This window comes from Doryrhamphus excisus, linkage group LG3 (assembly GCF_037039965.1).
Source record: "Doryrhamphus excisus strain RoL-2023G ecotype Guam linkage group LG3, RoL_Dexc_Guam_v1.1, whole genome shotgun sequence".
Classification (NCBI taxonomy): Eukaryota; Metazoa; Chordata; class Actinopteri; order Syngnathiformes; family Syngnathidae; genus Doryrhamphus; species Doryrhamphus excisus.
This window is the reverse complement of record NC_136359.1, coordinates 4,535,709-4,559,861: the sequence shown is the minus strand read 5'-3', so window position 1 is coordinate 4,559,861 and position 24,153 is coordinate 4,535,709. Positions and strand designations below refer to the sequence as shown.

The following is a 24,153-nucleotide window of genomic DNA, read 5'->3' as shown; positions in this document are numbered from 1 at the left end:
AATAATAATTATAATAATAATAGTTATATAATAATTATAATTATAATAATATTAATAATAATTATTATTATTAATATTATTGTTAATAATAATATTCATTATTATTAATACTATTAATATTAATAATAACAATAATTATTATTATTATCATTATTAATTATTATTATTATTGTATTTATTTATTTATTTATTTAATAAATAAATAAATACAATAATAATAATAATAGTTATATAATAATTATAATTATAATAATAATAATAATTATTATTATTATTATTAATATTATTAATAATAATAATATTCATTATTATTAATACTATTAATATTAATAATAATATTCATTATTATTATCATTATTAATTATTATTATTATTATTGTATTTATTTATTTATGTATTTATTATAGTATATAATAATTTTTATCATAATTATTATTATTATTATTATTATTATTATTATTATTATTATTATTATTATTATTATTATTATTATTATTATTATTATTATTATTATTATTATTATTATATATCGTAAGGATAAGCGGTAGAAAATGAAGATGACTATAGGGGTGTTATGTCAAGTTTACAGTGCTCTAAGACTCCCCAAGCCAATCACAGGGCACATATAGACAAACAACCATTCACACTCACATTCATACCTATGGACAATTTGGAATCGCTAATTAACCTAGCATGTTTTTGGAATGTGGGAGGAAACCGGAGTACCCGGAGAAAACCCACGCATGCACGGGGAGAACATGCAAACTCCACACAGAGATGGCAGAGGGTGGAATTGAACCCTTGTTTGCGAGCTAACCACTCGACCGCCGTGCAGCCCCTAAACAGGTTTTCTACGAAAATATCATCTTACACGAGTACCGATACTTTTCATAGTTGAAATGTATTTAATCAGTAAAATCGGAGGAGAACGTCAATGCCTAGTTAGCAGGAGGAGTGTCAAAAATCGACACCTCTATCGGTGTAACAATTACTTTACGACATTTGCTGGTGGTCTCTGATTGTTAAAAAAAAGCAGCGATCTACTGTATTTCCTATGGGGACTGTGTTTCCATGTACTCACGAAGGGCAGCTGAAGAACTTGGGTGGGCCACCAATCGCCCCCGCCCCCCACCACCCCTTTCCCTTACATGTATCACAGACATAAGGCAGAGTTGAGGCTGATGCCAAGAATCGGGCCACGAGCCCCCAACCTCTCATGTGGAGCCCGGCTGTTTGGAGGCACACGAGGGACATGTGTTATGGCAACTGTTGCCATGGCAACACTGGATGTAGTGACACAGTACTGCGTTAGTACAACTTCATAGTCGTGATTGCTGACCACATCCGTTAACAACATTCAGGATACAAGACGCTCGTTCACTCGCCACAATTAACTCCGCAAGGTCGTTAATATTCTCTACCGTCGTGGCCAATTAGAGAGCAAGTTTATCTCATTCTGTTCGACCTTGATTGGTTGATTAACGGTCAGGTACGCTGTTTAGATTCATTAGCGTGCGGCCCATCTGGACATGGCGGTCCACGTAATAACGCTTAGTCACCAAAGATATCAGCGCATTCGCAAAGGAAGGAGGAAGTGGTTGATTTTATCATTGGCGGTTTGTCACTTTAATGCAGTTATTGTTATATATTGTTACACAGTTTTGTCTTTAACTGTCATTTGTTTCAATAATTCAGATGTTATCTTAAAATGCATGGTCATAGACTACGACAATGTACCCACTGGACATATTTTTACGCTGAAAAACTCCCACCAAAAATGGAAAACAGCAGTAATTTTACAAGAATAAAGTCAAAATATTCAAAGAATAAGGTTGTAATTTAAAGTTGGAATCTATGGTATTCTAAGAGTTGGAAAAGAGGAATATTAAGACAAAAAATGTCATTTTAGGAACATAAGGTTGAAAAAAGTTTTTTTTAAACTCATGATACATAAGAAACAAACAAAGAAAAAGTTATATAATAAGAATAAAGTCAAAATATTAAGAGAATAAGGTTGTAATTTAACGAGTTGTAAAGTTGGAATCTATGGTATTCTAAGAGTTGGAAAAGAGGAATATTATGACAAAAAATGTCATTTTAGGAACATAAGGTTGAAAAAAGTTTTTTTAACTCATGATACATAAGAAACAAACAAAGAAAAAGTTATATAATAAGAATAATGTCAAAATATATATAATAATAATATATAAAATAAGAGAATAAGGTTTGAGGCCCCCGCCTCGAAATGAAATTTTAATTTGTTAATTTGTTTCATTTGTTTTTTGATTTGTTTATTTATTTTTCCATCTTATTTTGTGTCAAAAAATAAAAATTAACATTAAATATTTTTTTAATTATTTAATAATAAATAAAAAAATTTTTGTTCATTTGTTTCATTTGTTTTTTGATTTGCTTATTTATTTTTCCATCTTATTTTGTGTCGAAAAATAAAAATTGACATTAAACATTTATTTAATAATTTAATAATAAATAAAAATTAATTTGTTAATTTGTTTTTTGATTTGTTTATTTATTTTTCCATCTTATTTTGTGTCAAAAATAAAAATTAATATTAAATATTTATTTAATTATTTAATAAAAAATAAAAATTAATTTGTTCATTTGTTTCATTTGTTTTTTGATTTGCTTATTTATTTTTCCATCTTATTTTGTGTCGAAAAATAAAAATTAATATTAAATATTTATTTAATTATTTAATAAAAAATAAAAATTAATTTGTTCATTTGTTTCATTTGTTTTTTAATTTGCTTATTTATTTTTTCATCTTATTTTGAGTCAAAAAATAAAAATTAATATTAAACATTTATTTAATAATTTAATAATAAATAAAAATTCATTTATAATCATTTATAATAATTTAATGTTTTATCAGACCTTTTCCAAAGAACCAAAACACTGAAAAAGTGGAAGGTATAGCAGAAGCATTGAAGACTATTATATTATATTTATGAATACTTTATTATACTTTTTTTTTCTTTTTTTTTTTTTTTAATATATTTAAAAAAATGTATATATATATATATATATATTTCCTGATGGGCAAGAGGCGTTGCAATGCAGGAGTCAAACACATTCATACCAATGGACTATTTAGACTCGAACCCACATCTTCCCAATCTCCTGACTGCATAGCCAGCATGCTAACCACTCATCCACTGTACATAAAGTACCCACTGTGTGTATTTCATCACCACCCCTTCCCCCAAACAGCCCCCAGACTCTGCATAACACACGTCTCCAACAATGACGTTCTACAATACGTGTCATAAAAGTGTTGCCGTTGTTTGAACACGGAACAAATGGTCCATTAACATAGCTAACGCTGTCCAGCAAGCTTGGCTTCACCACACAACAGATGGTCTATCATTTAGCATCACACACACGGACGGACAAAAGCCAACATGTCCATTTATATAGACGACCAATGACACACAAAACACACGTTTCATTCTTGACGTTTTTAAAACGGGTACAGTTGTGTCTACGAGTCTGTGACCGAGCTCTGTGAGACGCTGCCAAGCGCTTTTTTCACACGGACCGCCGCAGCGTGTTAAAAGATGCTTCCATGAGTTGTCTTGGAGGACAAGTGGAGTCTTTGGTGCCACGTCAACGGGAACACATTTGTTGGCTCAAACACTCATTGACTTTTCTAGTTAATTGTCAATTGTTCCGCTATGAATGAAGCAACGTGAATGGTGGCGCCTCCAAAACGGCTGTTCAAAAATGTTATGATGAAATGTCACAAATGTCGCACATAAATTATTATTATACAACACAAGACTTCCACAAATCTTATTCTTTTCTGATTTTTTTTTAATAGGGTGATGCTGATGACAAAAAACAACCATGTGATGATAACCATAGAATCGGGAATGACTAGCCTGGCTAGTATTGTTGATATTTCAACTCTATGACACTAAAATTTAATAAAAAATAATAAAATACACTAAAAATACACTAAAATTTAATAAAAAATAATAAAATAATAAAATAATAAAATAATAAAATAATAAAATAATAAAATAATAAAACAATAAAACAATAAAATAATAAAATAATAAAATAATAAAACAATAAAATAATAAAATAATAAAATAATAAAATAATTAAAATAATAAAAACAATAAAACAATAAAATAATAAAATAATAAAATAATAAAATAATATAAAATAATAAAATAATAAAATAATAAAATAATAAAATAATAAAATAATAAAATAATAAAATAATAAAATAATAAAATAATTTAAAAATAATACAAATAATACAAAATAATACAAAATAATACAAAATTTAAAAATAATAAAATAATATTACAAATTTATTCTCGGAAAACTGGGACTTTTTTTCTTGGACTCTGACTTTATTCTGGTAAAATTGCAGCTGTTTTTTTTTTCATTTCTGCTGGGTTTTTGTTTTTTTGCCATCTCAACTTGCTTTATGTATATTTTCTTCTGATAATTACTACTTTATTTCCATAATACTACGACTTTAATCTCACAACATTCAATCTAATTGTGAAAAAAATACAACCTTAATATTTTAAGTTGAAGTGACTAAAATTATGGGTGGCATGGCGATTGAGTGGTTAGCGCGCAGACCTCACAGCTAGGACACCGGGGTTCAATTCCACCCTCGGCCATCTCTGTGTGGAGTTTGCATGTTCTCCCTGGGTACTCCGGTTTCCTCCCACATTCCAAAAACATGCTAGGTTAATTGGCGACTCCAAATTGTCCATAGGTATGAATGTGAGTGTGAATGGTTGTTTGTCTATATGTGCCCTGTGATTGGCTGGCCACCAGTCCAGGGTGTAGACGTGAGGAAAAAATTACGTTATTTGTCTACACATGTTAAGACATTATTCTCATAAAATTACAATTTTTTTAAATGAATGAATACTTTTTTCAACTTTTTTAAAAGTTATTTTGTTAAATTATTATTATTTTGTTATTTTGTTAAATCATATTTTTAGAATATGCCATGAGCCATTAAAAGAACAGCCACAGGCCAAAAAATTTGACAAAAAAAACATTTGTGTGGGGAAGTATTTTCTTGGGCGGACCGTTCAATCTTGGCAGCATTTCATAAAAAACACTAACCCGCCCCATACCGAACCGCGACCTCAAACACCGGCAAAAGTTGGGAAAAAAAACTAAAAAAATTAAAATTAAAATTAAAATTAAAATTAAAATTAAAATTAAAATTAAAATTAAAATTAAAATTAAAATTAAAATTAAAATTAAAATTAAAATTAAAATTAAAATTAAAATTAAAACTCATCTTGAGCGTCACATGAAAAGAAGCCAGCAGGGTTAGCATAGATTAGCAGAACATGCTAGTGCGGCCTTATGAGTGTTTTTACACTGTGTTGTGTTTTCCTGCTTGTTGACGTCATGCAAGCATCTTGCACCTAGCTTGTCTCAACCGTCCAACCGTCAAGAGACGTTCTTAACACACAAGACACACTTCCAGCCTTCAAAATACGAGCACAGTCTGCCACAAATATGTGTGGGGGGGTTGAAATCAAATGAGAAAAGTTAGCCAAGCTAAATCGGTTTCTGAAATATTGAGCAAAAGTAGCAAAATTTGGAGAACGAATTTAGAGACTCGAGACCTAGAGCATCATCAAAAGTGGAGTCATTTTGTTTAATTTTAGTTTTATTGTAGAACACTCCGGCTTAATTATATTTCCACTTGCATACTGTTAGTGTTACTTCAAACATTATGTGCACAATTAATAAACAGGTTTCCTGAGGGCAATAGTTTGACCCTGGAACAGATTATCTCAATAAAATTTGACCTGACAAATGAAATAGAGAAAGAGGGAAAACAAGGCAGGAAGTAAAGACAGCAAATACTGCATGGTATCTGTTACTGTGGGAAATGCATGGGCGGTTGCTGCATTTGTGCTTCCCTCTAGTGGTAGCCAAGTGGAACTGCTGGAAGAGGAGCTACTGTAATACAGTACGTAATAAAAATGATATTAGTTTTATATTTTATGTTAATGTTACATACACATATTGTTTAATATATTGAGTTATATAGAACATATAAACATGTATATATGTAATATATAAATGATTTTTAAGCTGGTTTTCTGTAATGGTATCAGTACTAATTCGTTAATCTTTCATCAGAGGATAAAAAGAGGAAAAAAAAACAATACAGCAAAAAGAAGAGAGGAAAAGGAGAAAAAAGGTAAGCAGTGACTTTATTAGCAATAATATATAATGATTGAATATTCTTACCTGTTGTCAAAACATAACACCACTTCAATCTGTGACAACAAAGTATCACCGTAAAGTAAACACAGAGCCAGAAGATAAATAAGGAGAAATATTTTACACAGCGAGGAGGACCTTTCAAAGTGTACTATAACATTCCGACCGTCACTATCCGTATCATTGCACCTAAACAACCCAACATTTTCACTTTCATATCCCCTTTAGACCACACAAAGTGTCCTAAAGCACATTATAGGACTAGAACATGGAAGCATTTACAGTAAGACCGCAGAACTACGTACTTTATCTGTGCATTATAGAAAGTATGCATGTAAGTACATGCATACTTTCTATAATACACGGAAAAAGTACGTAGTTCTGCGGTAAATGCTTCCATGTTCTAGTTCTATAATGTGCTTTAGGACACTTTGTGTGGTCTAAAATTTTAATTTTAATTTTAATTTTAATTTTAATTTTAATTTTAATTTTAATTTTAATTTTAATTTTAATTTTAATTTTAATTTTAATTTTAATTTTAATTTTAATTTTAATTTTAATTTTAATTTTAATCATTTCTTATTTTTTTTAATTTTAATGAAATGTGTCTACCGCATTTCCTCACAAGGGTCGCGGGGGGTGCTGGAGCCTATTCCAGCTGTCTTCGGGCGAGAAGACATCACACATTTCATTAAAATTAAAAAAAATAAGAAATGATTAAAATTAAAATTAAAATTAAAATTAAAATTAAAATTAAAATTAAAATTAAAATTAAAATTAAAATTAAAATTAAAATTAAAATTAAAATTAAAAAGTAAAATTTTAGACCACACAAAGTGTCCTAAAATACATTGTAGGACTACAACATGGAAGCATTTACAGTATGACCGCAGAACTATGTACTTTATCCGTGTATTATAGAAAGTATGCATGTACTTTAGCGAGGAATATAAGCGTGTCATGACTTCAGCCCACATCTACAGGCCCCCAGCAACGGTCAAACATATCTAAAGCATGGTCACACATACATGTACACGTATACGATAAGGTCTACTGGACATTGAGGGTGCGAGCGGAAACGTCGTGGTGCCAGTCTCTCAGCTCGTTGTACTTTGGGCCGATCACCAACCGCGTGGTGGTCTTGTTCACTCTGCCATCACACGGGAAGAAAGCCGAAAACAAAGTATTCAGGATAATGTGGATGCCACCGCAAACGTGCAATGACCGTGGTAAACACTGCACAGCACCAGAAGACGGTTAGGGAACACGCCGGTAAGGGAACACGCCGGTAAGGGTACACGCCGGTTAGGGAACACGCCATTGGCCCAACACTGACAAAAGTGCAGCCAGTGCATCCAACACATGCACAACTGCTGTCTGCAGTTCTCAATCAGAAATCACTCCACAAATATATGGGAAATATAAGCTAATAACTATAAAAGCAATCTTTACTCGCTAAATGTAGTGCAAAAAAGGTCAGTAAGGATAATTCATAATGCCGCATGCAGAGAAGATACTAACTATAACTATTTTTATAAAATAAAAATAAAAATAAAAATAAAAATAAAAATAAAAATAAAAATAAAAATAAAAATAAAAATAAAAATAAAAATAAAAATAAAAATAAAAATAAAAATAAAAATAAAAATAAAAATAAAAATAAGTAAAAAGTAAAAAGTAAAAAGTAAAAAGTAAAAAATAAAAATAAAAATAAAAATAAAAATAAAAATAAAAATAAAAATAAAAATAAAAATAAAAATAAAAATAAAAATAAAAATAAAAATAAAAATAAAAATAAAAATAAAAATAAAATTTTTTAGATATAATATATATGTAATATATATTATATATAATTTTATATAATAGGGCAAAAGCAGGCTAATAAGCAAGCCAATAAGCAGGCTAATACCAGATACAAATATTAAATACTAATACTAGATACAAATTAAAATTAAAATTAAAATTAAAATTAAAATTAAAATTAAAATTAAAATTAAAATTAAAATTAAAATTAAAATTAAAATTAAAATTAAAATAAAAATTAAAATTAAAATTAAAATTAAAATTAAAATTAAAATTAAAATTAAAATTAAAATTAAAATTAACTATATTAGGAAAGCAGGAAGTGAACAAATGTAACAGTTACTTATTGTAAAAGTACCAGATGGAGGGGTAGGATTTAATAAGCTTTGCTTCTTCCTACTCCTTTTGGACATGTGGAACTGTGAACTGATTATGTGATGCACTCAATTGTAATCTGATGCATGTTCAAATGAAATTAAACCATTACCATTACCATGATTGCCAAGCATCACCATCACAGGTTAGACACCATGCACCACCAAATACAACCAAAAAACATCTGATGGAAATTAAAATTAAAAAAATCTAATAAAAATAAAAATAAAAATAAAAATAAAAATAAAAATAAAAATAAAAATAAAAATAAAAATAAAAATAAAAATAAAAATAAAAATAAAAATAAAAATAAAAATAAAAATAAGTAAAAAGTAAAAAGTAAAAAGTAAAAAGTAAAAAGTAAAAAATAAAAATAAAAATAAAAATAAAAATAAAAATAAAATTTTTTAGATATAATATATATGTAATATATATTATATATAATTTTATATAATAGGGCAAAAGCAGGCTAATAAGCAAGCCAATAAGCAGGCTAATACCAGATACAAATATTAAATACTAATACTAGATACAAATTAAAATTAAAATTAAAATTAAAATTAAAATTAAAATTAAAATTAAAATTAAAATTAAAATTAAAATTAAAATTAAAATTAAAATTAAAATTAAAATTAAAATTAAAATTAAAATTAAAATTAAAATTAAAATTAAAATTAACTATATTAGGAAAGCAGGAAGTGAACAAATGTAACAGTTACTTATTGTAAAAGTACCAGATGGAGGGGTAGGATTTAATAAGCTTTGCTTCTTCCTACTCCTTTTGGACATGTGGAACTGTGAACTGATTATGTGATGCACTCAATTGTAATCTGATGCATGTTCAAATGAAATTAAACCATTACCATTACCATGATTGCCAAGCATCACCATCACAGGTTAGACACCATGCACCACCAAATACAACCAAAAAACATCTGATGGGAACGTGTTTCCAACCCAACACTTCCCCTATGGACCACTCCAACACACTCTTCGTGCAAGATTAGCACATGTCAACACGTCATACTGCATGTTATCTTTTACTGTCGACAAACAATGGCATTTAATGCTATTTAAAGACCGACTGATCAGGCTTTTTGAATTAAATGTCTCAGCTGTCTAGACAGGAAGACGGTGTCATCAATCAGCTTAATGCAGACCAGCAGGCATCCCAAACCACAACACATGCACTTACTTTGTCTTCTTGGCTGTGTCTGCCGCTTCTTCTTCTTGAGCTACATGGACACAAACACAAATTCAATAATGGGTTAGTCCATCAGTCCGATTCATACGTCTCACATGTAAATAGATAATGGAACATCTATACAACAAAAGCAGTTCACACACCTCTATCCTGGCTGCTCAGTACAATATGGCTAATAATAATAATAATATTAATACATTTACATTAATAACCCTGGGCTGCCAACCTCTAATACCGCTTTGTGGTTAACTTATTTTTACACTTGTAAAACCTTACTGCAACTTTTTTCTCACATTTCGGAACATCTCTTAAAATTAAAATTAAAATTAAAATTAAAATTAAAATTAAAATTAAAATTAAAATTAAAATTAAAATTAAAATTAAAATTAAAATTAAAATTAAAATTAAAATTAAAATTAAAATTAAAAATGAATACAAAATAAAAATAAAAATAAAAAAATAAAAATAAAAATAAAAATAAAAATAAAAATAAAAATAAAAATAAAAATAAAAATAAAAATAAAAATAAAAATAAAAATAAAAATAAAAATAAAAATAAAAATAAAAATAAATAAAATATAAAATTATATTGGGAAAGCAGGAAGTGAACAAATGTAACAGTATGTATGTATTTAATTCAAAGGTTACAAATCTTTGTTTACTAAATCTCCCATAAAGATAGCTAAATTAAAGTTAGCTAGTTAAAGATAGCTATGGCCTATATGTATGTTGTGGCCTATATAGTATATGTTTACAAATCTTTTTTTTCCTCTTTAAATTTTCTACCATGTTTTGAATGTACAGTTTGACCCTGGAACAGACAAATTCTACTTTTATTGTTTCCTATAGTATTCTATCTGTTTTATTATATGACTTTATATTTAGCAGAGAAATATACATGAAATACTACGAGCGGCAATGCACTGCCGGCGACATACCGTGCTCAGTGCCCGTGATCTGAGCCAGGATCCTGAAGGATCTGGATTGGGTGGTCCCGGTGCGTGGACGCCAGTCCTCTGTATCCTGCGTGATGCGCTTCCTGCTGGCATCAGCATGAGTGGGCACGTGGTAGAAGTGGATATCTGTGTCCACAATGTGTTTCCTGGGGGGTCTGGAGGAGAGAGGCTCATTATCAGATACATTTCTTGTAAAAATTCACAGTGGATTCTTCAAGCCGTTTAGTCCTCCAGTCCGTTACAGGATGTTAGGGTGGAAGGATGGGAAATGAACTGCGCCATATATTTATGAGGTTGCATGAAGTATGAAGCTGATGGGATAAATGTTGTTTAACACGCATGATGATAATCAGATACCTTGCTGGCTGGGGTTTTCTTGAAAAGAAACAAAGGAGACAAAAGTAAACTAAACTGAAGAAAGCCCTGAAATGACTTTTACGGGGAGACAATGGCTTTATTTGTGAGTAGACTTACTTCATAATACTGTGGGGTCCACTTGAGGAGAGAAAGTAGAATGGGGACAAGAGAGAGTCAAGTTAAAGCAAAAGACGTGAAAGAAGAGTAAGTGTCAGTGCATGCCAGTAGAGGGAGCCAAATATACGGCTGAGCACACTTGGTTAGAACAGGAAAAACTAAATCAGTTCTACTCGCAGTGGCGTCATTAGGTCTATTTTAGGGGGACTTCAGCCCCCCTAAAATGTTCTTAAGCCCCCCCCCTAAAATGTTCTTATTGATTTTTTATTTCACAAAAAAATATCTATCTGCCCCAATGGCTGGACGGGACACATAAGAATAAGAATAAGAATAAGAATAAGAATAAGAATAAGAATAAGAATAAGAATAAGAATAAGAATAAGAATAAGAATAAGAATAAGAATAAGAATAAGAATAAGAATAAGAATAAGAATAAGAATAAGAATAAGAATAAGAATAAGAATAAGAATAATAATAATAATAAGAATAAGAATAAGAATAAGAATAAGAATAAGAATAAGAATAAGAATAAGAATAAGAATAAGAATAAGAATAAGAACGGGAACGGGAACGGGAACGGGAACGGGAACGGGAACGGGAACGGGAACGGGAACGGGAACGGGAACGGGAACGGGAACAGGAACAGGAACAAGAACAAGAACAAGAACAAGAACAAGAACAAGGACAAGGACAAGGACAAGGACAAGGACAAGGACAAGGACAAGGACAAGGACAAGGACAAGGACAAGGACAAGAACAAGGACAAGAACAAGAACAAGAACAAGAACAAGAACAAGAACAAAAACAAGAAAAATAATAAGAATAAGCATAAGAATAAGAATAAGAATAATAAAAAGAAAAAATAAAAAAAGAAAAAGAAAAAGAAAAAGAAAAAGAAAAAGAAAAAGAAAAAGAAAAAGAAAAAGAAAAAGAAAAAGAAAAAGAAAAAGAAAAAGAAAAAGAATAAGAAAAAGAATAACAAAAAGAAAAAGAAAAAGAAAAAGAAAATGAAAAAAAAAATGAAAAATATTTTTTTAATATAATATATATGTAATATATATTATAGCAATAATAATAAGCTAATTAATAATATAATAATGATTATTATATAATTGATCACTGTCTATTGGACAGAATGGTATCTCTACTAAATCAGTCCAAAAGTGGGAAAGTTATATCCCGTTTTTTTTGATTTTTTGGATTTTTTGGAATGTCTATTACATTCATTCATATCCTGTGCATCTCCAGGGGGTTAAGCCCCCCGCCCCCCTGTCCTCAAAACCTAGTGACGCCCCTGTCTACTCGTAATGTATCCATTCAATCTAGTGAGATCCATACAATACAATGTTGTTGCAGATCACAATCAAAATCAACTTGATCATCATCATTCCCGCGAATGAGTGCAATTGAATCAAAGGCTTTGAAAGATACTTTTCATGTCAATAAATCAGCAATACTCCTTCACTCTCTCATTAGATTGATTTATGAGTTTCTCTTAACACATTCTTGTCACGGCAGCAGCAATGTGGGTGTGACAGCCATGACAGCTCCACGTGAGCCTGGTTATTTGTGTGTGTGTGTGTGTGTGTGTGTGACAGGGACACTTCCATTATGATTATAATAAATCCAACGCAGTAAAGATGCTCATTAAATTCAATTGTTAAAACAACAGCATCACATTCATGCAGTTATCGTCTGTATATGATTTAAAAAGACGGCAATCATAACTAACTTTGTGACCCGTGGAGGTGCTGTCGTCTGAAAAGCAGGGAGGAAACAACAGTTTGAAAAAGGAAAATGGTGTAATTCAATTCACTTTGTAAGCAAGCAATCCTTAAGCACTGTAGCATGCAAACACAACATGCAAAGATGGACGCATGCGACACAATTTGTACGTCAAGCTGAGGTCATGAATGGGCTAACCCAGAAGTGTCTTATACAGAAAAATGGGATGTGGGGGCCATGATACATTTTGTACAATAATTCTGCTAAAATCAATGCAATGTCGCTCAATATTATGCTAAGCTAGCTGAACTTTGTACGTCGAGCTGAGGTCATTGCCGACCCATTAGCTTGTCAACCCATCGGAAGTAGCAGCAGGTCATTACTCAACAGAACAGTCGGACTCACGGTGTCATCTTACAAAGAAAGCTAAAATCATCACGCAGCAGCTTAACATTTCAAGGATATTTCTCAGAAATATACAAACCTGTACCAATACAGACAACAACTAAGGGACAAGGATGGCACGGCGGTCAAGTGGTTAGCGCGCAGACCTCACAGCTAGGAGACCAGAGTTCGATTCCACCCTCGGCCATCTCTGTGTGGAGTTTGCATGTTCTCCCCGTGCATGCGTGGGTTTTCTCCGGGTACTCCGGTTTCCTCCCACATTCCGAAAACATGCTAGGTTAATTGCCGACCCATTAGCTTGTCAACCCATCGGAAGTAGCAGCAGGTCATTACTCAACAGAACAGTCGGACTCACGGTGTCATCTTACAAAGAAAGCTAAAATCATCACGCAGCAGCTTAACATTTCAAGGATATTTCTCAGAAATATACAAACCTGTACCAATACAGACAACAACTAAGGGACAAGGATGGCACGGCGGTCAAGTGGTTAGCGCGCAGACCTCACAGCTAGGAGACCAGAGTTCGATTCCACCCTCGGCCATCTCTGTGTGGAGTTTGCATGTTCTCCCCGTGCATGCGTGGGTTTTCTCCGGGTACTCCGGTTTCCTCCCACATTCCGAAAACATGCTAGGTTAATTGGCGACCCATTAGCTTATCAACCCATCGGAAGTAGCAGCACGTCATTACTCAACAGAACAGTCGGACTCACTGTGTCATCTTACAAAGAAAGCTAAAATCATCACACAGCAGCTTAACACTTCAAAGGTATTTCTCAGAAATATACAAACATGTACCAATACAGACAACAACTAAAGGACAAAGGGTGGCACGGCGGTCAAGTGGTTAGCGCGCAGACCTCACAGCTAGGAGACCAGGGTTCGATTCCACCCTCAGAACAGTCGGACTCACGGTGTCATCTTACAAAGAAAGCTAAAATCATCACGCAGCAGCTTAACACTTCAAAGGTAAGTCTAAGCAAACATGTACCAATGCAGACTCCAAATTGTCCATATGTATGAATGTGAGTGTGAATGGTGGTTTGTCTATATGTGCCCTGTGATTGGCTGGCCACCAGTCCAGGGTGTACTCTTGTCCGAAGACAGCTGGGATAGGCTTTAAGAAGCTTATGTTCTTATTTTTCTCTGCACAAAAATGGAAAAAAAGGGCATAAGAAGGTGACAGTGTTGATGGACCACCACTCACCCATTCGAGTGCACCGGAAAAGCTTCGCACTGACTCTCCAACAAGCCCCGCCTTTGCCCCATGGCCACCTCACACGCATTCTCAGTGGAGTAGAGGTGGATCGGAGTGTTATACACGGACGGCTGGGGTGGGACGACGACGGGCGGCATGGACATGTAAGCGGGAGGAGGAGGCGGAGGACTCGAGAAGGCCGATGACGGGGATGGAATGAAGGCGGCAAACCGCAACGAAGGATCTGATGGTCTGGGGTGGGTTTTGCTGGGAGGGGAGGGGCTGGGATAGGGCGGGGAAAGCGGCTGCGTGACGGCCACGGGTTTTACGATGTCTGATCGGTCCACCTGGCGGCGTAAATAAAGGAAGAGCATGCAAATACACAGCACGGCAAACACAACACACACTTTAGTGAAGCCTCTGTGGTTCTCCTGCGTGTCTTTGGAGGTCATGTGGATGCTGAGAGACTAAGATAATACACATAATACTCTCCTTTAGACCAAGGTTTGTAGTTTGTAGGAACAATAAGGCTCTAAAGTGGAGAAAAACTCACTAAATTGTGCAAAACCTCATTTAAAAATATACATTTTATTTTTCTTTGGCTTTTTGCAACCCTTTTCCAAAAGGAGCAGCCTTGACAAGTCCTTTGCTTGTGGTATATTTATATTTTACAGTGCTTCTTTTTACACTTGTGCGGTGACTAACAATGTTAATAAGAGCAATACCTTTATTATACCTTTCCACATTAAATAGTATTAATAGTATTACTATTTCCCTTACATATGGGGATTACTATGATATGCTGTGATGTATTAACAGTCCTTATTTTTCTGCTCATTGTTTCTTTTGTTTGGCACCTCTCAGCATTCACACACACAATAGTAGTTTCCGGTTCCCTTTCCCATATTTAGACAATACTGTATAGAGCAGGGGTCTCAAACTCAATTTACTTGGGGGGCCACTGGAGCTAGGGTCTTGGCAAGGCTGGGCCGCATCAGGTTTAAAAAAAAAAACAAAAAAAACCCATTTATTAAAAACAAAAAAAATGAAAAAAAAACTTTGCTTTGGTTCCAATTTTCTACTAAATAAATATAATAATATAATATAATAAATATAATAATAATCATAATAATAAAACGGCAAATAATAAAAACTAGAAACCACATATAATTGGTGGGTAGACAAATTATTTTTTTCAGATTAAAATGAACAAAGCATTATTAGAGCCCTGTAGACATGACAAAACACGACTATAGTCACATTTATACTCTTTTTTTATTTACAACATATTGCGCAACTGCAGGGTCTTGAGACACATGCTAACTCGCAAACTAGAGAGCTAGCGACCTAAACGGTAGCCTTCAAGTAATTTCCTTTAAACTTAAATAGCCAAAAACTTACCACTTCCACACGGATAGGGAGGATAACTATTAACAGTTATTTAACCTTTAACATGAACATTAATCAAATGTGATATTTTTTTCTGGGTACATGATACCATACAGCAGGGGTGGGCAAACTACGGCCCGGGGGCCACAAGCGGCCCACTAAGCGATTGAATCCGGCCCGCCTGTTGCTTTTTAAGTATTTCAAATTTTAACATACAATCTCGCAACATAACTTGCAAGTCGGACGTCTTATTTAGTAAAAAAAAAACAAAAAAATTACAAATTAAATGAAAATAAATAACAAGAAAAAATATATATATTAACAATATATATATATAAATAAATGTATGATATATTAAATGACTGATGTTTAAAGTGCTCCTGAAAAAGTTTTACAGATAAAATTAGACCAAAAAAATCTAGAAAAATTATAAGTATAAAATAGTGTGTATGTTAAATATATGTTATGGCCCCCCCGGGCAATTTTGTTAACTCAATGCGGCCCACCAGTCAAAATATTTGCCCACCCCTGCCATACAGCATCCATATCAAACTTGCGCGGGGCGCACTAACATTAAACTTTCATATCAAGGTGGGGGGCCTCAAACTAGTGTCCTGCGGGCCACATTCGCGTGTTTGAGACCCCTGGTATAGAGTCTGAAGTGAAGTAAATGGGCACAGAGGCATCAGTATCAGTGTCTTCTACCACACACGAAGAGTATTCATGCAATAAAAACATATGTACTAAAATAAGAAAAGTACAGGATATATTGTGATATTACCTTGGGTGCTACCGGAGGGGGTTTAGGAGCAGTGGAGACTCTGAAACAAAAAAAAAAGCAAGCATCATTTCAAGCTTGTACATGAACATGTCTGATAGAGAGATTTATAGTTGAATTTAAATGCGGTCTGCGGGAATAATAATGAGCTATAAGCCAAAAGATCAGCGTGTCATCAGATTGCATAGAATGTAAATTGTCTCGCTATGTGCCAGACCATAAAAACATGAGGAGCTGCAAACTGTCGTCCCGATGTGTGTACGTGTGCTTAAAAAGGCAGCTGTTTTTAGTCCAGAAAGGCCTCCATGTGATACTCTTGATATGATATCTTCCAAGCCACTTAAGACTCCTCTAAAAGGTCACCTGAGGGAACGCTATTCACACCTTTAAGTGTCCTCGTCATCCTGTTGAACAATACTCACATCATAATATTACTGATTTTATGCAGCTGAATGTATGAATGTAGTTGACAAAAAAAAATCCAAAAACAAATAAGGAACAAGAACCGGGATATAAATTTCCCACTTTTGGACAGATTTAGTAGAGATACTCAATTGTTTTAGGCTACCATTACATTTACACAAGTACACACAATCTACACTGCTTCTTCTTCTGATTATTACTACTAGTACTAGTAGTAATATTAGGCTAGTATTAGCCTGCTTATTGGCTTGCTTATTAGCCTGCTTTTGCCCTATTATATAAAATTATCAGATTTTTTTTTGTAAAAAAAACAAAAAGTAGTAAAAAAAAATATTTATAAATAATATAATAAATAAATAAATAAATAATAATAATAAAAACATTTAATCAAAAAAAAAACTAAAAACTAATAGCGAACAAGAACAGGGTTTGGGTTTCCTTTATCTCCTCCTATTATATTATATTATATTATATTATATTATATTATATTATATTATATTATATTATATTGTATTATATTATATTATATTATATTATATTATATTATATTATATTATATTATATTATATTATATTATATTATATTATATTATATTATATTATATTATATTATATTATATTATATTATATTATATTATATTATATTATATTATATTATATTATATTATATTATATTATATTATAATAATAATTAAATTATATTATTATATTATTATTATGTTGTATTGTATTATATTATATGATAATAATAATTATTATTTTTAATAATAATAATAATAATAACATTACTATTATTATTATTACATTATATCATTATATATAACATCGTTATTATATAACAATAATCTAACATTATTATTATTATGATGTTAATAATATATAATATAGTATTTAGTAATATATAATATTAACTGTATATTAATATATATATATAATGTAATAATATTATTAACAATAATAACATTATTATTAACAATAATAACATTATTACTAACAATAATAACATTATTATTATTATTATTATTATTATTATAATTATTATAATTATTATTATTATTATTATTATTATTATTATTATTATTATTATTATTATTATTATTATTATTATTATTATTATTATTATTATTATTATTATTATTATTATTATTATTATTATATTGCCCTGTGATAGACTGGCGACCAGTCCAGGGTGTACCCCGCCTCTCGCCCAAAGACAGCTGGGATAGGCTCCAGCACCCCCGCGACCCTTGTGAGGAAAAGCGGTAGCAAATGAATGAATGAATGAATTTACTGACATTAAGCATGTCCCAACGTCCCAAATTATTATTATTATTATTATTATTATTATTATTATTATTATTATTATTATTATTATTATTATTATTATTATTATTATTATTATTATTATTATTATTATTATTATTATTATTGTTATTGTTATTATTATTATTATAGTCTGTAAAGTTTTGAACCCCTGTCCTACACATTAAAAAGACAGTAAAAAGGCACTTTAAGTGAATTGTGCCTTGATTGAAAGACATAAGAGTAAAATAGGATCTTCTGTCTTGGGCTATTATGTGGTCTGCCGTGGAGAAACAATGGGCCCTCACACCCTATCGGATACTTTACCCTGCTGGAATGTATCTCCATAGCTCAGATGTGTGAGGGTCAGAGAGTAAGTGGACGTGATACAGACGGTGACAATGTGACGCTGACAGGCATGACATTCATGCCTCTTGAACACCAAATGGAAACATTTACCAAGGTCTTCTGCTATGTGCCACACCAAGGAATGATCTCATGAAGGTCTAAGGAGGAGCTACCTTTAATGGAGCCTTATTTTCCTTGCATTTGCATGTTAAGTGTCAAAGTTTCTGTATCACTACTGCATGCTAAATTCTATCCCGGATTATATAAGCGGCTAATATGTCTGTTTGTGTGCAAGCGCTGCTATTTTAGTGGCGCTTTGAAACCTCGCCCATCTGAGCGCGTGCGGCAGTGACGACAGCGGCACTTCATCGTTCATTCTACCTTGTAAAGATCATAACTTTTGCAGCTTGCATGTGAGAACGTTAAATGTTTATATGGAATCAGTTTTATTTTTTTCCCCAAATAACGTTTTATTTTTTGCAAAGTAATTTTAATTTCTTAAAATTATGTTTTTTTTTTCCTTTTACACATAATTTGGACTTTTATCGCATAATTACCACTTTCTTGTTATGACATCCCATCTAAAATGTGTCATTTGAAATATCTTTATTGATAAGTCAAGTCAAAGCAGTCATTTTGACACCGTATCATATCATTGCATGTACTACTGCAGTAGTACATGCAGTACACATCTTGTAATGTGGACTGTTTATCTCATAATTGGGACTTTCTTCTCATGACTATCTCAGAATTATGACTTTTTTTCTCACAATTTGGACTTTTTAAGGCAAAATTACCACTTTCTTGTTATGACATCCCATCTAAAATGTGTCATTTGAAATATCTTTATTGATAAGTCAAGTCAAAGCAGTCATTTTGACACCGTATCATATCATTGCATGTACTACTGCAGTAGTATGTACACATCTCGTAACGTGGACTGTTTATCTCATAATTGGGACTTTCTTCTCATGACTATCTCAGAATTATGACTTTTTTTCTCATAATTTGGACTTTTTATCGTATTATTACCACTTTCTTGTTATGACATCCCATCTAAAATGTGTCATTTGAAATATCTTTATTGATAAGTCAGGTCAAAGCAGTCATTTTGACACCGTATCATAGTACACATCTCATAATGTGGACTATTTATCATAATTTATCATATTATTTATCATAATTGGGACTTTCTTCTCATGACTATCTCAGAATTATGACTTTTTTTCTCATAATTTGGACTTTTTATCACATAATTACCACTTTCTTGTTATGACATCCCATCTAAAATGTGTCATTTGAAATATCTTTATTGATAAGTCAGGTCAAAGCAGTCATTTTGACACCGTATCATATCATTGCATGTACTATTGCAGTAGCACATGCAGTACACATCTCGTAATGTGGACTATTTATCATAATTGGGACTTTCTTCTCATGACTATCTCAGAATTATGACTTTTTTTCCTCATAATTTGGACTTTTTATCGCATAATTACCACTTTCTTGTTATGACATCCCATCTAAAATGTGTCATTTGAAATATCTTTATTGATAAGTCAAGTCAAAGCAGTCATTTTGACACCGTATCATATCATTGCATGTACTACTGCAGTAGTACATGCAGTACACATCTCGTAATGTGGACTGTTTATCTCATAATTGGGACTTTCTTCTTATGACTATCTCAGAATTATGACTTTTTTTCTCATAATTTGGACTTTTTATCGCATAATTACCACTTTCTTGTTATGACATCCCATCTAAAATGTGTCATTTGAAATATCTTTATTGATAAGTCAGGTCAAAGCAGTCATTTTGACACCGTATCATATCATTGCATGTACTACTGCAGTAGCACATGCAGTACACATCTCGTAATGTGGACTGTTTTATCTCATAATTGGGACTTTCTTCTCATGACTATCTCAGAATTATGACTTTTTTTCTCATAATTTGGACTTTTTATCGCATAATTACCACTTTCTTGTTATGACATCCCATCTAAAATGTGTCATTTGAAATATCTTTATTGAAAAGTCAGGTCAAAGCAGTCATTTTGACACCGTATCATATCATTGCATGTACTACTGCAGTAGCACATGCAGTACACATCTCGTAACGTCGACTGTTTATCTCATAATTGGGACTTTCTTCTCATGACTATCTCAGAATTATGACTTTTTTTCTCATAATTTGGACTTTTTATCGTATTATTACCACTTTCTTGTTATGACATCCCATCTAAAATGTGTCATTTGAAATATCTTTATTGAAAATTCAAGTCAAAGCAGTCATTTTGACACCGTATCATATCATTGCATGTACTACTGCAGTAGTATGTACACATCTCGTAATGTGGACTGTTTTATCTCATAATTGGGACTTTCTTCTCATGACTATCTCAGAATTATGACTTTTTTTCTCATAATTTGGACTTTTTATCACATAATTACCACTTTCTTGTTATGACATCCCATCTAAAATGTGTCATTTGAAATATCTTTATTGAAAAGTCAAGTTAAAGCAGTCATTTTGACACCTTATCATGTCATTGCATGTACTACTGCAGTAGTACATGCAGTACACATCTCATAATGTGGACTATTTATCATAATTGGGACTTTCTTCTCATGACTATCTCAGAATTATGACTTTTTTTCTCATAATTTGGACTTTTTATCGTATTATTACCACTTTCTTGTCATGACATCCCATCTAAAATGTGTCATTTGAAATATCTTTATTGAAAAGTTGATTCAAATCAGTCATTTTGACATGTTTTTGGAATGTGGGAGGAAACCGGAGTACCCGGAGAAAACCCACGCATGCACGAAAAGAACATGCAAACTCCATGCAGAGATGGCCGAGGGTGATCACAGGACATATGTCGGTGAAGTTGAGAGTTGTACAATATCGGTATATCCTCAAAAAAGCCAATATCAGCCAGGACACCCCTTGCTTACACTAACAAATACATAAAAACAACATGAAAATTACTACAATTTTTTTCACAGGACTGTATTTGTACTTCTTTTTAAGAACAAACGTGAATGGAGTGTTGTAAAAAAGCCGCATCGACACACACCCAAAAGCACCTCATAAAACACATTTCAGGTATTCAGGCCGGTTGCAGGGAATGTTAACAAAGTACTACAATAACATTAGCGACAAAGACATGCTCAGTCCCAGAAAAGAAAAGGTACTCTGCAATTCGGGAAGCAGAGCAGTAAGGCCAGGATATAGGAGGTATTATATACACCCATTCCCAACACATGCAGTGTTGCAGACGTGGGCATGTCTTGAATAAATAACAGAGCAAGCTGTACAAAACATAGCAGTGTTTTTATACCATGTGTTTTTTAAATAGGTCCTGTTACCAGCAGGAGAAGTGTGCTATAGGATAAGGAATCTGCCTGGAAGGTAAATTCACTACATGGTGGGGTCCAGTAAGAGGAAGCAATAGAACTGGAGGCAATGGCAGCCCAGATAAGAGCATCCATGTGGTTTAAAGGGCTTGAACTGAACCGTCAGCTCCAGCTTCAAAGAGCTTTACCAACACTATGTTCCTAATAGGAAGTAACAATAGGAAGTAAAAGACATCCGGCTATTGAAAAAAGCCCTTTTAAAGTTTTTTTGAATTTAAGTTAAATACAGCGAAACCTCACAAGTCAAATTTATTAATTAAAAATCAATGCGCTTCTAAAGTCAAGTACTATGACATCACGGCAGACGTCAACAAGAGCTCAGATCAGACATTTAAATGATTGAGCCGACAGTTTTGATTTTTCTTTTGCTCTTTTGCAACACATATCTCAAAAGAATATACAGTAGTACCTTTGTTTTCGTTTTTTTAACCCAAAAGGTCCAACAAAAAGTATGAAGACCAGAGCATAAAAAGCCACTAAATCCATTCCTGACACCCAAAAATTAATTAATTCATTCATTCATTTTCTACCACTTACGCGGATATCCCAGTACACCCTGGACTGGTCGCCAGCCAATCACAGGGCACATATAGACAAACAACCATTCACACTCACACCTATGGACAATTTGGAGTTGCCAATTAACCTAGCATGTTTTTGGAATGTGGGAGGAAAACCGGAGTACCTGGAGAAAACCTACGCATGCACGGGGAGAACATGCAAACTCCACACAGAGATGGCCGAGGGTGGAATTGAACCCTGGTCTCCTAGCTGTGAGGTCTGTGCGCTAACCGCTGACCGCCGTGCCGCCCTAATTCATTATGGAATGGAAGAAGTACAAAGTAAGAAGCCAAAATCTTACCACTTCCACACAGAATGGGAGGAAAACTGTGAGGAGAACTATGTCGTGCCATGGCTAACTACATGCAGTGTGAAGGTAATCTAATCTAATATCAATAGAATACTACATATAACTTTTTTTTCCGATATTTGGACTAATAGTAATTAGTAATCCCAGTAATTAGTAAACTAATAAACCACAAAAGAGCTGTCTATTAATTGATACATTTTCATTCAACCGCAGTGTAGCGAGACATGACTGTAGTGTGAAGAGAAAACAATGCAAAGTAATTCTAAATGACGAATGGATGGAATTTTTTCTATCGATGCCGACTTTCCAACCAACCCGCCAAGATCCAATTGATTCGTGTTTCTCGCCTTCTCTATCAAATTGCTGGCACTCACAAATAAAAGTCAGCTGGCATAGGCTCCAGCATACCCCTGCGCCCCTAGTGAGTATTAAGCGGCAAAAAAAAAAAATGGATGGATATTTGATTAGTAGCACGTGTTAGTCACTGCATCTGTGCAACGCTGGCTCGTTGTCATGCTTTGCACATTTTACAGCCGTAATAAAAGATTTCACGTTTTGTTCTCGCCAACTTTTCTGCGGCTAACCGTGCTAACCAGCTTTTTGCTGATGACTGCAATGCACAAAACACAACAAATAGCTCAGGGATCATTCTGTTGCATCTAAGAAGAGTTATCACTATGATGTGACTCTGCTACACATTAAAGCCGTTATTGATGATGGCGGATGCCCCTGCTGTCATCCTCTACAGCAGGGGTCTCAAACACGCGGCCCGCGGGCCAAATGTGGCCCGCAGGACACTAGTTTGAGGCCCCCGCCTTGATATGAAAGTTTAATGTTAGTGCGGCCCGTGCAAGTTTGATATGGATGCTGTATGGTATCATGTACCCAGAAAAAATTATTACGTTTGATTAATGTTCATGTTAAAGGTTAAATAACTGTTAATAGTTATCCTCCCTATCCGTGTGGAAGTGGTAAGTTTTTGGCGTTTTAAGTTTAAAGGAAATAACTTGGAGGCTACCGTTTAGGTCGCTAGCTCTCTAGTTTGCGAGTTAGCATATGTCTCAAGACCCTGCAGTTGCGCAATATGTTGTAAATAAAAAGTATAAATGTGACTATAGTCGTGTTTTGTCATGTCTACAGGGCTCTAATAATGCTTTGTTCATTTTAATCTGAAAAAAATAGTTTGTCTACCCACCAACTATATGTGGTTTCTTAAGTTTTTATTATTTGCCGTT

General features: G+C 32.8%; 1 protein-coding gene across 3 annotated transcripts in view; it reads right to left on the bottom strand.

Moving 5' to 3' along the window:
- The window catches only part of pdlim5a (PDZ and LIM domain 5a), a 58,164-nt gene that overhangs the window by 13,395 nt on the left and 20,616 nt on the right, over positions 1–24,153 (bottom strand). The window contains exons 4-9 of one of the 3 annotated variants that reach the window (XM_058071667.2): positions 16,551–16,590; positions 12,788–12,813; positions 11,056–11,076; positions 10,939–10,956; positions 10,564–10,736; positions 9,617–9,656 (exon numbers count right to left, since the gene is read on the bottom strand). In XM_058071667.2, coding sequence (XP_057927650.2) covers positions 9,617–9,656; positions 10,564–10,736; positions 10,939–10,956; positions 11,056–11,076; positions 12,788–12,813; positions 16,551–16,590 — 318 coding nt within the window. Of the gene's footprint in view, positions 1–9,616; positions 9,657–10,563; positions 10,737–10,938; positions 10,957–11,055; positions 11,077–12,787; positions 12,814–14,389; positions 14,728–16,550; positions 16,591–24,153 lie in introns of all 3 variants that reach the window. The other 2 variants (XM_058071668.2, XM_058071666.2) reach the window with 2 other exon arrangements.